Source organism: Mus caroli, chromosome 9 (assembly GCF_900094665.2).
Source record: "Mus caroli chromosome 9, CAROLI_EIJ_v1.1, whole genome shotgun sequence".
Lineage (NCBI taxonomy): Eukaryota > Metazoa > Chordata > Mammalia > Rodentia > Muridae > Mus > Mus caroli.
In genome coordinates, this window is record NC_034578.1 from 49,995,324 (window position 1) to 50,013,704 (window position 18,381).

An 18,381-nucleotide genomic window follows, 5' to 3' on the forward strand; every position below is an offset into this window, starting at 1 on the left:
TATATATAATATATATTATATTTTATATAATTATAATTATATATAATATTATATATATTATATATATTATATATATATATATATATATATATAAAATCATTCAGAACCACGTGATTAAAAAAGAAATCAACCCAAACCTCTATTACTAATGAACTTGTGGCATGAACTATTAAACACACCACCATAAGGTATTATGCAACTATAAAAAAAATGTAATATATATCACTCTGGAGTGACTTCTGGAATAGGTAAAGCACATTTCAGTGCCTGTGAGACTGGTGATACACACTATATATGCATATGCTTGCACAACCAAGTGTAGCCACATTGTTTTCAGGAAAAGGGGCCGATAATTCAAAAACTGTAAGTCAAATACTTTCAGATACCAAAAGAAAGAAATGGTAAAATAGAATTTATTAACATTTAAATTTTCTAATTCATGATAAACACTTATGTTAAAAAAAAGAAAAGAAAAGCCAAAGGATGTAAAAAGAATTTTGCAAACTCAACGTTCAATAGACAACTGCTCTCCATAACACTTGGGAAAACACAAATCCCCAATTTAGGAAGAAAAGAATAAAGTTCTCAAAACAGTCAGCTGCCCAAATGTTCAGATGAAAAATGAACATAAAAGATATTCCACGTCATAAGCATACAAGATGCTCGCCACTTGCTGCTTATGAGGAAAATTCGAATTTAAGACATAATACAACTATTCACTCCACTATACACTTACGAGCCTCCAATATCAGATTTTGAGAAATGATACAGCCACTTTTGAAGATTCCCAAACTATTCTTGTCATCTAGTCCAGCAATCATACTCTCTGGCATTTATCCAAAAGAACTGAAAAAACAGTGTACACACACACCACAAAAAAAAAAAAAAAAAAAAAAAAACTGCACTCAGATGTTTAGTAATTTTATTCCTAACCACTACAATTTGGAATCAATCAAGATGTTCTATAATAAGTAAATGGATAAAAGGTACTTGTATATACTTCATTTTTTATTATCTGTATTATCTACACTATCTGTACATGATAATAAAGTAATTTCAGCACTAAAATTTTCAGGACTAAGGGTATATAGCTCAGTGGAAGAACACTTGCAGGNCACATGCAAGGCCCTGGGTTCAATTCTCAGCACTTCAAACCTTCAAACACCATTGATAAAGCCCAAACTGCCTACTGAACAATACATATTGTCCCAATGCTATCTTGTCAAAAACAAAAATAATAAATACTTACTTGACAAAAATAATAAATACTTCACAAAAGATACCTTGGTCAAAAATGTCAAAGAGAAAATTAACTATACTTACTAACTATACTACAAAAAAATGGCTCATTAATTAAAAGCATTCACTGTATTGCATGAGAACCTGAGTTCTGAACCCACATAACAAGAGAGCATCTATAACCCTAGTGCTCCTACAACAGGATGTAAAGCAGAGACAATGAATCCTCAGAAGCTTGCAGGTCAACTAGCCTGGTATAGCATCAAAAAATAATTAAGAGGACTTCATTTCAAACAAGGTACAACCAAAATTGTCCTCTGACATCCATATGCACACCATGACATCCAAGCACCTAAACAGACAGACAGACAGACAGACACAGACACACACACACATATACACGCACGCACGCACATACACACACTGATAAATGTGTGCATACTTACTTAAAGTCAAGATGATCTATATTTCTTAGAACTGTTGAGAACACAAAAGTCCTTGCACCCACAGATCACCAGGGAAANCAGGAATGTTAGTCACACAAGGTTGTCTCCTCAAAGGAGGAAAGGAGTGTTTCTTTTCCACCCAGAAGGCTGGGAGTAGATGATGTTAATGACCTGGTGACCTTTGTTATCTGTAGGGCTAGACCTCACCCAATTCCCCCAGAATGTTTATCCCAGACTCTCCCTCCCTATAGTTTTATTGTTAGCGTTGTTTCTCAGTCAGTGGACTCCATCCTTAGGGAAGACAGCACATGTACTTTATAGCATGTTGACATACCTCTATATTATCTAGGTCTTCGTCAGAGACCACATCAGATCCTATGCCCTTAAGCTACAGCACCCAGCTTCATGATCACATATACTTTAAGTTTCAATGGAAGGAGGCACCCTCTTGCACCAGGGATTGTATTACATCAGGAAGCTTTTTTCCAAAACTGTACTGTGCTTAAGTAAATATGCTTACAATAAGCCACCTAGTGTAAGAGTCTCTAGAAGTTTGAACTAAGTTAGGTTGGACCGCCTTCCTTCTTGCCTCTTGCAGTTCATCTCCCTGCCAGCTGTGGCACTTGCTGCGACACCCTCACCCCCACCCCCACCCCCAGCACTTCTCTCTCATTCCTAGACTTAAACAACAGCCCTACAAAGCCACATAACTACTCTGTTTACAAAAAAAAAAAAACCTTCTTAGTCTCCCTATGGGCAAAACCCCTTTAGGTGTCGAACAAACCTTTTACAGGGGTTGCATATCAGATATTTACACTGTGATTTATAACAGTAGCAAATTACAGTTATGAAGTAGCAACAAAAATAATTTTATGGTCAGAGTCACCACAACATGAGGAACTGTATTAAAGAGTCACAGAAGTAGAAAGGTTGAAAACCATTGTTATAAGCCTTATTATAAATTATACTCTCTGAGCACTTGGAAAGCACGGATATACTTAACTACTAACAGTGAGATATGACTCTCTCTTGGGAAGCCCAATTCATGTTGAGTGTTTCTTATGATTATACTAGGCATCTCCCTATTAACCCATATGCTTAAGAGCTAAGGTTTTTTAAAGTTGCCTTAAAAAACAAAAAAATCAAAAACAAAAACAAAAAAACCTGTGTCATGTTAGCTTATCCTAAAATTCCTTTCTGTGAGGTATGGAGGTCCTAATTAGAAAAGGAACTCTTTTGATTGGTGCCAGTGCCAGTGAAGAGTTATAGATACATCTCTATCCCCGTCACTACCTTAGGAAATACCCTGTGACCTCATTAAATTCCTTGGAAACTCTTTGAAGACAATAAATTCAAAAATCACCCAAATTGTATAGACAATGAAGTGCTACTCTCCTTTGAGAAGCCCAAATAACCACATAAAGCCACACTTTAATATCTTATTTTTCCTGTATGCCTCCTTCTCTTAACCTCATACTGAAAATCTATATTATACATCTCTTTTAATAAACTGCTTTGTAACATCCAGTGCTGAAACTATTTTCTGCATCAAATCCACAAATTCTGTGTTTGCCTAAGCAGACATCTCTGCCAACAACGTTTGACTTTGACTCAATATTGCTACTATCATCCAGAAACTGATCTTCTCTCCCTCCTTTATGATGGAAGTGGTTATTAACATCTTATCAAAAGATGTTTGGCTGGGCGGTGGCTGCACATGCCTTTAATCCCAGCACTTGAGAGGCAGAGGCAGGCGGATTTCTGAGTTCGAGGCCAGCCTGGTCTACAGAGTGAGTTCCAGGACAGCCAGGGCTATACAGAGACACCTGTCTCGAAAAACCAAAAAAAAAAAAAAAAAAAAAAAAAAAGATGTTTGTTCTCCAGACTCCATTTTCAGAAATGTTATATTAAAATATTCTCACACTTAAACATACATGCAGAATTTAAGTAATTTTAATAGCTATTTGTAGTATGTTCTGTGTACCTAATAACAAAACATATTATACAAAAATTTAAAATTTAGAATATCAATTCTTGAACTAAGAAAATGGTTCAGGGAGAGAGAATTCCTACCTGTATTTTGCTTTTTCATGAACCCAGACATACTCAGGGTCTTTCAAACTCAAGCGCGCAAGGTCCTTTACAGATTTGGTCTGTGTGGCTGAGAATAGTAAAGTCTGGCGTTTCTTGGGAAGATTTTCAATAATAGCATTCATGGTATCAGCAAAGCCCATATCCAAGATTCTATCTGCCTCATCAAGAACTGCAAAAAGAAAAGTGTAAGTTGCTCTATAATATTTAAATAATATGTTAGGATAAAGTAATTTAGTGTACTGCTTAGAATCCTAAAGCAGAAAAGGACACTGGCTAAGCTAAGGGCAGCTAAGTTCAGTAGCAGCTCAACTGCCTAACATTTGAAAGGTCCATGTGCAAGGTACTGTGTTAAAAATCTCAAAATCACAATTTAAAAAAAAAGTAATATAATGGAAAATTAATCAAATCTAAACAAATAAAACCTGTTAAAATTACACAGTATGCTGTTAATCTCTTAGTACTGACAAATCACAGTTATGTGCAAATTTAAAACTAAGGGCATCTGAGTGAAGAATAATAGAGACACCCTATGACTATAACTTTTCTGAAAGTACAAAAGCATTCAAAAATGAAAAGCTATTAAATTCCCAACAACTAGCCTTTGATGCAATACAGAAGTTTATTAAATTAAACCAAATGGCAATTTGACTAGGGAGACGGCTCAGTGGATAAGCACTCGCCATGCAACAAGCGTAAGGACTAGAGTTCAGATCTCCAGCACCCACACAAAGGCAGAGCCCCAGCACTCACAAGAGAGGTGGGACCCAGGTCATCTGGTCAGCTCTACTTGCCAATTTGGTATGCTCTATGCTCACCAAAAGACACTGCCTCAGTAAGGAAAGTGGAAAGCAACAGAGTAGACACCTGACATCAATCTCAGGACTCCATGCGTTCTTACACAGGTGTGAACACACATACAGGACATGCACACCCACATGTACCAGAAAGAAAAAAGAAAAGAAACCTGTCAATGCCTAACACTCAAGTACCTAGTTAAATATATTGAATTCCCAAAAGGTTCCCTATAGATTGAAGAAGAAATAGCAGTCTTATACTCTTCTTAGTTTAAGAGCCCAAATGCCAAAATAAAAGTACAAATTATTTCTCAAACTGTTTTCATCACGTTATCTAATACAACATTGCTGATATTAAAGCTCAGAAGAGCTGTCTTGGGAATGAGCTGGGGTTTGGTGGAGTTTGGGTTGGTTTTGTTTGTTGGTTTGCTGGTTGGTTGTTGTTTTGTTTTGTAACAGAAATCATAATACCCACCTAACATCTGAAGATTGGTGGCATGAAAACATATTGTTTCATCCATGTGTTGAAGAAGTCGACCTGGTGTGCAAACCAGTATGTTTATGTTGTTGATCCTCTCAGCTTCATGTTTCAGATCCTGCAAACAGTTGTTTCTTTGGTTACACATACATGCCTGACAGCAGCCTATGCACAACTGTAAAAGCCACTTGCTCACAGAACTTCATTGGAGCAGTTTGGATGCTTAGATTTAAACACCACTTTTCCCTTTCAGTTCTGTAGCACACCCACATTTCCAAGTGAAATCAAAGTCCTCAGAGAAGAAGATGGGACAATATTGGGGAGGAATTTGTAAGAATGGATGGGGGGGGGGGGGCAGGGGGGGGCGGGGGGAAAGAAACTCAGAGCTCATCATACCCAGGAATCTGAGGCTAAGAAAAACTAACAAATGACTGTGACAAGACTTAATTTCCTACTAAGTCAGTAAACGGTCTTAAAAATTGCAATTACTCCAACTCTTTAAGTCAGGTGGAGAGGCACTAAACAGGCTCTCCCATACAACTTCCACATTTTACTGGGGTGGGGGGAGCTGAGCAAGCACTACAGTTTACCGTTTACAGGCTCTCACCCTGAGACAAGAACCACCAGATGCTATTAAATGTTAAAGACAAGTAGCAGGTACTAAAGTAGTGTTTATGATGCTACCTCTTCCTTGCTTGTATGCATCTACATAGAAATTCAAGAACTACTTATCCTCACAGCCCAGAGGTGACCTTAGCAGATACAACCATCTCAGATGTACTAAAAAGTCAACAAAAGTTGGCCAGGTTTTACCATACACCATAATTAAATATAGTCCTCAAAGCAATCAACTTCCTTTCATGTGGCATTGACATAGCAGTGTTTTTTTTAATTATTCAGCCTCTTTGACATTTTATTAAAAGGTACTATGTCCACATACTAAAATGTTCTCTTTCCCAAAGCATGCAAACAAATAGGTTTGCTCTAGATAGCCTGTCGATCTGTCTGAATGCCTCATGAACTCAGATGCTGACAAGAGCAGACTTTCTGGACCTATGTAGATGACACACACTGAGGCCCCATCCAAAGACCAATCCATTTATATGAGTCCTCCATCTCCTCCCCTCCCCCCACCCCTTTCATCAGCAGAATAATGTTAAAGGAAAGGGCAGATAAGGAACGAACCTTTCCACCAATGATGAGACCAGCTGAAAAATCATGATTCTTCCCTACTTTGCGTAGAACCTCAAATGTCTGATAGGCCAGTTCTCGAGTAGGTGATATTATCAGAACTCCCAGGCCATCTGTTGAAGTCCACTGCAGGCGGTATAAGGCTTCCAACACCTTGAAGATGAGACAAAACTGAATTTAATAATCTCTTAGAAACAAATCTTCACTTTGACTAAAGTCTCAACCTTTCCCTTCAAATCAAATACATCATCAAACAAAAGGGAACCTCTCACAAGTTTTATCCAATCTGAAAGAGACATTTTCTTCCAACTAACAGAAGCATCCAACTCCAATTCAGAGAGAAAAGAGAAGCCCTAAGGCAACTCATTTGATGTCAGAGTCAAAAAAAAATCAGGAGACCAGCTATTGGAGGACATGTATAACCCAGACCTCTGAAACAGGGACAAGAAAGTTATTTTCTAAACAGAAACCACATTAGAATCTATATAGCTATTATAGTTTTACAATGATTGAATTCCCTATCTGTAGAAAAATAATGCTATAATGACAACAATAACTAGGATTTAAGAGAAAACTAGTTTTGAGGCATATGAAACAAATGATTTGCTTTCTCTCAGGGCCAGTTGTTTTTGTAGGAACCAAATTAGAAAACCAACTAAGCAACTGTGATGCAAGTGAATTCCTAAGAGCTCTACTGCCCTACTACTGTAAAAGACAGCTGCCAGTGTTCCAGAAATTTCTCAATACCTAAATCCCCTTCCTGTAAGCAAGATTAACAATCATCATGTTCATCAGAACAGCTGTTAACTACTGCCAAGAGACCCCCCAAGATTGTTTTTTTATGTTCCTTATTGCAGAGAATGGGATATTCACTAGACTCTCGCCTGAGATTCTGGTCACTCCCCAGTCATCTATACATCATCTACCCTAACTGTTTATGACCTCAGTGTCTCAAGAAATACTAGATTATAGAGATGTAATGGGCTAACTGAAGGGAAGCTGTCAGTGCAGGTATGGGAATGTCTAAGCCATGCTGGGACAACTTCCCAATGGCCTAGTTACTATGAAGTTATCCATCCTGTTCAAGTAACCTGTCACTCATGTTCTTTAAGAAAACCCAATAAATTCACTGGCTCCCAACTTTGAACTTCAGTAGAATCAGACTTTGTTTTCTTGGTAGTTATCTGTAAGGTGGGAGTATATATTCGCTTACATCTCCCTGGGGAAAGAATTCTCACAACATGAATATATTTCAGCCTCATCCTAGACAAATGGCAATTATAAATACCACCAGCAGGCTTTCAAGAGTGAAAGCAGAAACAGCTTTCCCTACCAGGTCTCCTGGGAATTACATCAAATGGAATAACCCAAGCACAAAGACAGAACAAGACCATTCTACACTACCACATGGCATGTCCACCTCCTTCAGAATGCAATCACTTATAAAGCAGACTGACTCATTCACCAAAGTAAGTTAATGAGTGCCTTCCATGGGCACGGCACTGTCATACACGCTAAGGAGAGTGAGATCAGGTAAGGAACTCGATAGACATGGCTCCTGTCTGGCCAAGAACTCCAACATGAAACAGCTATCTACATAACTGTCTGTTTTGTTGTAGGTTTAGAATGTCATAAAATCATATAATAGAGGCCCTGATCCAAAACAAATGTACTTACCGGAACAAGAAAAGCCAAAGTCTTGCCAGATCCGGTTTTGGCAGCACCAAGCACATCTTTACCTTGCAAAGCCAACCCTATGGTCTGCTTCTGTATCTCTGTTACCAAGCGGTACTGTGCTTCTTGCAAACCTGGCAGTACGGAAAAGAGAAGAAAACTCTTAATGGATGATGCCACAGGCTTGATTGTATGTCCCCATCACAAACAGATGGCTAAAAGTTCTTCTGTTCTACTCTGATGGAAATCATAAATAGTCAAAGAATAGTTCTGAACGTCTGGTGGCTCATAGGCTAGACTTCCAAACCCATAATCACTGAGGCCTCCTATATCCTGAAAACTAAAAGCTTTTAACTCCAAACTTTCAATGTTGCAGGCAACAGGTGCGTGAGATGGTTCATCAGGTGAAGTGCTTGCTTTGTGAGCCTGACGACTGGGGTTTGATCCCCAGGACCAAATGAAAGAAGAGGACTGACTTCACGAAGTTGTTCTCTGACCACCACAGGAGTGGTCACTCACACCCCCTCCAACACACACTCCACTAATAATAACAAGCTAATTGTTTTGTTTTGTTTTGTTTTAAGCTGGAGACTACTTGCTCTTCTGTTCAAGATAGAGGCTTGCATGAGGACTTAGACAATATACAGAATGGTGACAACATGAGAATGAATTATACTAAATGAAACAAGCCTGGCACAGAAAGACAGATACCAGATGATCTCATGTTTATAAATCCTAAAAACAGAAAGAATGTCACCAGAAACTGGGGAAGTGGGGATACAGAAAGCTGTTACTCAACACAAAGGTACACAGGTTAAAATAGGTTCAAGAGCTAGATTGTAGGCTGGGGATAGATATTATGGGTCGGGACAGCTCAGTTGGTAGAGTGTTTACTTAGATGGGTGAAGCCCAGGGTTTAATGCCTGGGTACATGCCTATGATGCCAGCAGTTAGGATGTAGAGAATGAAAGATCAGGAGCCCAAGGTTATCCTCAGCTACAGAGCAATGGCAGTATTGAGACCACTCTGGAATATATGAGGATATGAGGCCTATCTCAAAAAAAAAAAAAAAAAAAAAAGGACACATTGTACATCACAATATCATAATAACTATAGTTAATTATAATTTATGCTTTTATGCTTGAAGATTGCTAAGAGTAGATCTTAAATGTCCTTGTGAAGGAAAGGTAAGTACATTAATGAGCTTGATTTACATCCATATTGCAAGTCATACTATTGTACACAGTAAACATATAACCTTGTCAAAAAGATCACTATAAAGGAGAGGCCATCCTCAAGTCAAGGTGGTAGGAATTATTCCAGACCCAGCCCTTAAAGCCCTAGAACAACTCCTGCCAGCATCTTAACCTTGGACTTCTAGACACCAATTCTAAAAAATTTTCTACTGCTTAAGACTGTTAGTTTGTCGCCGAGCGTGGTGGCGCACGCTTTTAATCCCAGCACTTGAGAGGCAGAGGCAGGCAGATTTCTGAGTTCGAGGCCAGCCTGGTCGACAGAGTGAGTTCCAGGACAGCCAGGACTACACAGAGAAACCCTGTCTAGAAAAAACAAAACTAACACAAAGGGTAAAACATTTTTGTTTGTTCTCCTGTTTAACTAACAGAATCAACAAGTTTCATTCAAAATGTCCAGTCCAGAGCTTCCTGGTCCTTTTTAACTTATCTTCAACCAATCCATAAAAAAAGAAAAGAAAGAAAAGGAAAGGAAAGGAAAGGAAAGGAAAGGAAAGGAAAGGAAAGGAAAGGAAAGAAATTTAAAATTCAGTATTTTAGGGGTGGGTAGATGGTACATGCCTTGGAAGAGGATCACTGAGTTTACAGTCTGAACTATAAAGGGAGTTCAAGGCTATCCTGGACTACATAACAAACCCTTGTTTCAAAAAAGCAAACCTTGTATTTATGGTATTAAAGAAGATTTTTTTTTTCTGTTAACCTTTCTCTTCTCTAAAAGATGTGTAGCTAGAAAGACAGCTCAATCAGTAACGTGCATGAAGACCTAAGTCAATCCTTAGAACCTACAAAAAATACTATACATGGAGTTGTGTGTGCGGTTAAACTAGACTAGGAGAGAAAAGCAGGAAGATTCTTGGGGCCTGCTGGTCAGCCAATCTAGCCTAACTAGTGAGTTCCAAGTCACTGCGAAACCCTGCCTTAAAGGAAATGAAAAGTTTTCCTGAGCTGTCAACCAGCCTCCACACGCAGGCATGCATATACACAGAAGCATAAACATGAACACACGTGCATTTTCTTTAATTCTGAAAAGATATGAATACATCTAACAATCTATCCTAAAATGACCATATATACTTACCTTTCAATGTTTTTTTGGACAAAGGGAAATCTGAAAATCTTGTAATTTCATTTACATTTATCTGGAGAAAAAAGATTTTATAAAAAGAAAATAATGTCAGTTAAGTCAAGAAATGTTAGATGACTCATTAGTTTCACAATACAACTCCCCTTTTTCCCTACTGCCTAGTTCATCCTTCATATAACAAAATTAGGAACATACCATCACTTCTAAATAAAAGCCATTTATTCAAATAACATGATGTTCCATGGAGCAACCTCATTTGGCAGAGACTTGTGGGGCATTGGGCTATGCACAGACAGCCTGGTTTCCAGTTGAGGCTAGATGTTGAACCCCGGGACCTGGTGGTGATAATTCACCTACATGGGATGGAGAGAGTTCTCTCATGTCTCCTGGGCCCTAGCTCCAGTTGAAGTTACCACCCTCTCAGTCCCCACAAGAGAAGCATGGTTAGTAGTCACGTAGGCAATGTCCCAAGCTTCTGACCTTCAGGCTAGACTCCTCCCCAGTTACCTAGCAACAGTAAAGATAACAGCACACCATAAGAAGCGCTGCTTGGCCCCACATCACTCTCTTGTTCTTACTCCTCTTACTCCCTCTTACTCTCCTCTCCTTTCCTCTCTCTTCTCACTTATTCCTCTCCCTCTTACTCTCTAGCCTTTCTTCTTTCTCTCTTTCCCCTTTCTCTCCTCTTGGCCATGGCCTGTGTGTCTGTCTGTCTGTCTGTCTGTCTCTCTCTCTCTCTCTCTGTCTCTCTCTCCACCTTTTCTCTTTCCTCCTGCCTTTCTACAATAAAGCTCTAAAACCATAGACTGTCTCTGTTCATCAAGGCCCGCTGTGCTTACTCTCACCTTCGTGGGAACCTCTCCCCCTATGCTCTCTCTTCTATAACCCCAGAGCTACAAGGTGTCGCCCTGGGGCCCAGGTCAGGGGCTGCCCCCCAACCCCCATCGAGTGGGGTCAGTGGCTTAGATGTCCACCCAGGGCTGAGTTGAAAGCATCCGGCAGCCCTCCCACGTCCGCCTGCCCAGAGCATAAGAGGAACTCTGGCCGGGAGCAGGCTATCCTCCCTCCCCACTCTTTTCCCCTACCCCCTTTTTAGTTCCCACAGATACACTTCCAAACAGGACTTAGATGTGTTCCTCCTTACTTACTTGGGGTACCAGTAACTAATGAGCTACTTTCATAGAATAGAGAATACTACCTAAGGAGGAAAGCGTGATAGGTAATAGTGACTGTCAACTTGAAAGGATATAGATTCACCCAGGAAACAAACTTTTAGGCATGTCTATGTCACAGTTCCTAAATGGGGTTAATTAAGGTGGGAAGACCCCTTAGTGTGGCAGCACCAGCATTCATCTGTTTGTTCCCTATCTGTGGACAAAACATGACCAGCGATCTCACACTCCTGCTACCATCCTTCTCCCTGCCAAAACAGAGTGGATCCATGCATACTACATGGCAGAATAAATCCTTCCCACTCTAAGTAGCTTCCTGTCAGATATTCTGGCTCATGACAATGAGACAAGTAACTAATGCAGAGCAATGGTAAAAACTGGGGCTGTTGCTGTATGCCTGATGCTGTGATCCATATGCCTTTGGCACTTGTTTGTGAAAGGACTGGAGAAGAGAATGGAACTTCAAGCTAGAGAAGTCTTAGAGCATACAAGCACACCTTAATGAGAAATCCAGGGGAGAGTTCAGAATGCCAAGACAAATGCAGACAGTAGAGGCCCATAGTTTATGAGGTTCAAAAGGAAAAATGACTATCCAGATCTACTCTAGAAACTATCAATGTCATATTCTGGCCAAGAATCTGACTGTATTCTACCTACGTCCTTAGAACATGAGAGAAGATAAATTCAAAAGTATTGGATTAATATGTCAAGGAAATCTCAAGCCAGGGTAGCAGGCAGTCAGCCAGTGTCATGGTTACAGCTTACTGCTCTTAACTAGGTCTATAGTGAACACATGTAACAAGTGAACAGACAGTTAGGGAAACTGTTCCACTTGGCGAAGAAAGAAGGGAATTTAAAGTTCAGGTACTATGGTTTCTGAGAAAACAACTGTAAACTGTTAAGACTGGCACCATTAAGAGAACCCTGTGTCCTGCTGGAAAAGGAGCCTCAAGAGCAAGACTTTTCTCACGGAAGTCTCTATCTAAGGAAAATACAGTCATAGAATGCCACTACAGAAGCTCCCTGCTCTGACCAACCACCTAGGAAGTGCCTCATGGGGTCAACATAAAGAAGTTGACCTAAGTGTAATCCAAAGAAGCCAGGCTATATCTCAAATTGACAGCAGACCTTGCAGTTTGGCAATGCCACCCACATGGTATTAGTCTTACAGGCACAGGGAGTCATAGAGGCTCATGCTAAGCTTCCAGAGACCCACTAAGGCCAGGTGAATGTGTAGCAGGTCAGAGTCTCTGCAAGAAGGCCCTAAGGAGCCATCACATGAATGTGTGATGATGAAGCCTAAGTTATGATGGGAGCCACAAAATACTAGACAATGGGGCATCCACTGATAAAAGTTCAGACATAAAGGGAGCTAACTCAAGAGAAAGGGCATGTGTACTGCAGGTTAAAAAGAAAAGCCACAGAGATGGAGCTACCCAAGCCCTTTGGAGCCCAGATGATTCCTTCGTTTGTCAAATCATTCATTGCTATGATTCCATTGCTCCCTTTTAGAATGAAAATACTTACTCTGTGTTATTAGATACTAGAACTATGAAACTTGTTTTTATTTTATAGGCACTCACAGATAAGAGCTGAACTTATCCTCAGACACACATTCCCAAAATACAAATGCTCCCACACATATATTCTCCTACAACCCAGCCAGTCACAAGCCAAGGATTAGAACCCTCAAGCTGGAGGAAAAGGAAGAGATTCACACTGAGAGACTATCAAAGGTAGCATAAGTAGACTTGCTGCCCTACAAAAAAAAAAAAAAAAAAAAAAAAAAAAAAAAAAAAAAAGACAACAGAAAATTAATTACATCACTCATTTCATTTAGGAAGACTGAGGTATAGTAGAGAAGATAATAACTTCTAGCCTTAATAGTGTCCTATACCACAAGTATGAAGACATTCAGTGTGATGGCTTGCACATACTTTGGTCAAGGAGTAGGTATGTTACTATGAGTGTGGGCTTTAAGACCCTCATCCTAGCTGCCCAGAAGCTAGTATTCTGCTAGCAGCCTTCAGATGAAGATGTAGAACTCTCAGCTCCTCCAGAACAATGTCTGCCTGAATGTTGCCATGTTCCAGTCTTGATGACAATGGACTGAACCTCTGAACCTGTAAGGCAGCCCCAATTAAATGTTGTCCTTATAAGAGTTGCCTTGGGGACTGGAGAGATGGCTCAGCAGTTAAGAGCACTGCTCTTCCAGAGGTCCTGAGTTCAGTTCCCAGCAACCACATGGTGGCTCACAACCATCTGTGATAGGTTCTGATAGCCTCTTCTGTGTGTCTGAAGACAGTGACAGTGTACTCACATATATAAAATAAATAAAATCTTTAAAAAAAAAAAAAGTTGTGTTGATCATGGTATATCTATTCACAGCAGTAAAACCTGAAGACAGAAGTTAGTACCAGGAGTGAGGTATTGTGTGATAGGCCTGACCATGCTTTTATTTGGAAGAATGTGGATTTGGGAACTTTGGATCTGGACAGCAGTGGAATGATTTAATTCAGGCTTAATGGGCTATCCTGTAGGAATATGGAAGACTTTGTTGCTGAGAGTGATTTGAACTGTACAGACCTGACCTGGCCCAAGAGATTTCAGTGAAGAAGATTTTCAGTATGTGTCCTAGAGACTGTTTTTGTGGTATTTTGGTGAAGAATGTGGCTGATTTTTGCCCTTATCTGAAAAGCCTACATGAGGTTAAGGTAAAGAAGATTTATATTAATTGCATTGACAAAGGAAGACTCAAAAAAGCCCAGCAGAGACTTTGTTCTCTGGTTAGATCTCATTAAGAGCATTTTGAACAAGCATACCAAGCTTAGAAAACAAAAATATAAAGTATATCATTTGAGTATTAAAGGGGCACCAAGAAGTGAAATGGAACTGGAATCTTGCATTCAGGAATATTAGAATGAATTAAGGGAATAGTAACCTTGAGAGAAGATTGCACCCTGCTAAATTCAGGTCTAGGCATAGTAATACAAACCTTTAATCCCAGAAGGCAAAGGCAAGAGGATCTCTGAGTTCAAGACCATCCTGGTACAGAACAAGTTCCAAGTAGAGAAAAACTTAAATGCATGAGTAGTGGACATCTTTAATCCCAGCACTTAGGAAATAGGCATGCAGATCTCTGAATTCAAAGTCAGTCTACAGAGCAAATTCTAGCATAACCAAGATTAGGCAGAGGATAAATTCATTGAAAACAGAAAGCTGGTGATACTATAATAGAACAAGGGAGCCATGTTGAAGCCCCAGGAAACAGCAGAATTCAGCAGCTTCACTCATTTGGCTCTGGCTTTATAGTCAAGATGAGAAGGAGACTAATGGGATAACTAATGTTAGTTAGCTGGAGCTAAGAAATTAACAGTGATTAAGAAGAGACCAGCATCACTGAAGTGAAATCTGGGAAATGTTTTCTGAGAACACAAAGAAGCTATGTTCCAGAGATAGTCAAAGTTGTACCTCATGCTACAGCTGTACTTGGTAATGTGTAAGAATCACCCAGGGGTATCAATTTTGAAAGTATAAAAGGATCATGGAGAGCAACTGAAGGTTGGCACTGTGAGAGGCCATGGAAAGCCATTGGTGAAGGTGCAGCCTCAGCTGAAGTTGACAGCAGAGGACTAAAGGGGTCATGCAAAGTTGAGACTTGGGACCATGGAAAGAGCCTATGAAAGGCTATTGGTGAAGTCTAGTTGCAGCAGAAGACCCCTGTGTATTGGAGATGCCAGTACTAATGGGATGGTCACCATGAACAGCAGCAGCAATGGAATGGAGTCAACCAGAGCCTAGAATGCTATAGAGGGCAGAGCTGGAGATGTAACCCAAGCCCTTTGGAGGAGTCCAGAATATCATGTATAGATCCCAGACACTGGAACGAGAAGCTGTGATGTTGAAGTTGCCTTGGAGACCCAAAGATGTTAAAAATGCCAGAGCCATAGGATATCTGCAGAGAAAAGTTGCTAACAGGGAGTAGAACTAGCCCAGGAGAAAGAACTTTACTGCAATCATTACAGATGAAAAAGGAGTTGGAGATCTAAAGACCACTTTAACATCAGACATGAGATGCAGAGTTTGGAGTTTGCCCAGCTGGTTTCCTGTCTTTCTTTGGGGATTAGAGTTAAGTAATTGGATGAATCTCAGAATAGACCTTGAACTTTGGACTACATTGTTGACACTGCTATAAACTATGGGGACTTTGGAAATGGGACCAAATGTACTTCTTTATTATGCTACGACTAAGTCCTCATAGACTCATACGTTTTAACAGGGAGTAGAATGTGATGCTTTGTATAAGCTTGGCACAGGGAGTAGCACTATTAGAAGGTGTGACCCTATTGGAGTAGGTATGTCACTGTGAGTAGGGGCTTTCAGACCCTCATCCTAGCTGCCTGGAAGCCAGTATTCAGCCAGCAGCCTTCTGATGAAGATGTAGAACTCTCAGCTCCTCCTGCATCATGCCTGCCTGGATGCTGCATGTTCCCACTTTGATGATAATGGACTGAACCTCTGAACCTGTAAGCCAGGCCCAATTAAATGTTGTCCTTATACGAGTTGCCTTGGTCATGGTGTCTATTCACAGCAGTAAAACCCTAACTAAGACATTCAGCATAGGCAGAAATAAAGATATGAACTCAGAAAAGTACTGGGTAGAGCAAAACAAGAAGTCACAGCTCCACAGGAGTAAACCAAGCACAGGCTAAGGCTACATTCTCCAAGCAACTCTAGTCACAGTGCAAAACAAAATCCAAAAGCAAGCCGGGCATGGTGGCACACGCCTTTAATCCCAGCACTTGGGAGGCAGAGGCAGGCGGATTTCTGAGTTCGAGGCCAGCCTGGGCTACAGAGTGAGTTCCAGGACAGCCTCGACTACACAGAGAAACCCTGTCTCGAAAAACCAAAAAAAAAAAAAAAAAATCCAAAAGCAATTTGTTAATAATGGCCTCTTCTTTAATTGATCTTTTTTCTATATGACAGGCATTGTGAATAATGTTTACCACACTTTATCTTAATTTATCTAAACTTATGAGGCAGGTACTACTACTAAGCCTTTTAAAACTAAGGGGGGGGGGTGTGAATAGTGTAAGAAAAGTAACCAAAGTCATATAGCTGGTGAGCCAAATCCAAATCAAATTATCTGAAGTCAAAACCCCAACTAATTCTTAAATGCTGCCAACTCTGAACAGTTTATCTCATTGTTGCTGTTGCTGTTGCTGTTTAAGCTACAAGATAGCAAGTAATAACTTTAATTCCAGGATGATTCTACCTATTAAATCCCAAACTAGAAAGGTGGCATTCACTGGAAAGGTGAGAGAGGTGGATGAATGCTGGAAAATATGGGTTTTAAGAGGATGGATCGAAGTAGCATTCCTAAGGGGCAGACACCTAGGGCAGGAAAACATGGCAGCTTGTCTAAGTGTTAACTATGAGACTACTCATCTAGGAACACTGGCTACAAGGTGCTGATGTCAAGGAAGAGACAAACACATTCCAGTGTCTCTCCACTGATTCTTGGTGGAAACCATGAAGACAATGAGGCAAAGAACATAGGATGATGCTAAGGGACAGAGCCAATTCCCAACGGATACAGGTCTAGGTTCCAATTCCACACTACTGGATGTGGAAAATTAGGACCAGTTTCTTATCCTCTCCAAACTCTACAGTTCTTATCCATTAAATGGACTACTAAGATCCATATACACCTAAGATAGGGGCAAAGAATATAAAACATATGGAGAGTACTTAAAGATATTTCTATTATTTTAAACATTTCCCACGAACAACAGCGTTTTCTTACATACTCCAGATTTTAGCTTATTATTTCACTTTTGAGACCAAGTTTCACATATCACTGACTGACCTAGAATGTGCTATAAAGCCTTGGATAACTTTGCACCTCTGATCCCCCTGCCTCCACCTCCTTAGTGCTCAATATGTGCCCTGTTTATGTGGAGCTGGGGATTGAACCCAGGACTTCCTGCATGTTGGGCTAGCACTCTACTGAAGGTTCTCATTCCATTCGCTAGGTTCTTTCCACAGCGGTCACTATTGCCTCTCTGTTCTGTCACCACTGCTGCACCATATGTCCCTACCCGGAGTGTCACCGCATTTCTATCACTTTTCCCAGCGCTGAGGAAAGTAGAAGAGTCAGACCTGGGTAGCGACACCCAACAGACCACTAGTGAGGCCCCGTTGGCCGGGTCCGCCCCTTTCCCACACCACCCTGACCCTAAGTCCACCACAGCGGCGACACCTCCGGACTACACCCACCTTCGCTCCCCAGAGCCCCGCCGAACGTGCCCCGAGCCCACCTCACCTTCTCGTAGTTTTGCATGAGGCGGCTGATCCCCTCGCGCTCGACCTGCCATTCCGGCTTCTTTAGCTGCTTCCTCCGCTCCTTCTTTTGGTGCTGCCTGTGGGTGTGTTTTTTCTTCCAGCGATTGAAGCTCCGCACCGGGTCGGGTCGGGTTCCCTGACCCAGAGAAGCAACCGTTTTGCCCATGGCGGGGGCTGCCAGGACCCACGACGCCGCTAGACGCGAGCCTCCTCGCTCCTTAGGCACAGCACGGAAGACGCGAAACCAGCGTGTGGAGAAGGCGCAGGGGCGCACGCGCAAGGCCGGGAACCCGCCCCCAAGCTGGGGAGAGTGGGCACACATTAATGACGACAGGCAAGGCGCGGACGATGATTGGTGATTTGGCTTCCGCAGGGCGGGGCGATCTTAAGACGCCAGGGGAAGCGTGCACGGAGGAACTGGGCGTGCTCCAGTGCTTCGGAGCGTGCTTAGGGCTTCCGGAAACAGCGCAAGTACACTGCTTATTGCTAGTATGGTGAAGTCATACTCAGCGTAAAGTACTGCTTTTCATTTATTCTGGATTCAAGGGTGCCCAGCATTCGTGAGTACACTGTTACACGTTATAGAGTATGTAGGTCGTACTTTGTAAATC

At 41.0% G+C, this 18,381-nt stretch overlaps 1 protein-coding gene across 1 annotated transcript in view; it reads right to left on the reverse strand.

The window, feature by feature from the left end:
* The window catches only part of Ddx10 (DEAD-box helicase 10), a 142,671-nt gene extending 124,622 nt beyond the window's left edge, over positions 1–18,049 (reverse strand). Inside the window, exons 1-6 of the mRNA XM_021171852.2 lie at positions 17,751–18,049; positions 10,248–10,308; positions 7,920–8,050; positions 6,237–6,395; positions 5,049–5,169; positions 3,759–3,948 (exon numbers count right to left, since the gene is read on the reverse strand). Coding sequence (XP_021027511.1) covers positions 3,759–3,948; positions 5,049–5,169; positions 6,237–6,395; positions 7,920–8,050; positions 10,248–10,308; positions 17,751–17,936 — 848 coding nt within the window. The 5' untranslated portion in view covers positions 17,937–18,049. The remainder of the gene's footprint in view (positions 1–3,758; positions 3,949–5,048; positions 5,170–6,236; positions 6,396–7,919; positions 8,051–10,247; positions 10,309–17,750) is intronic.
* Between the last annotated feature and the right edge of the window lie 332 nt (positions 18,050–18,381).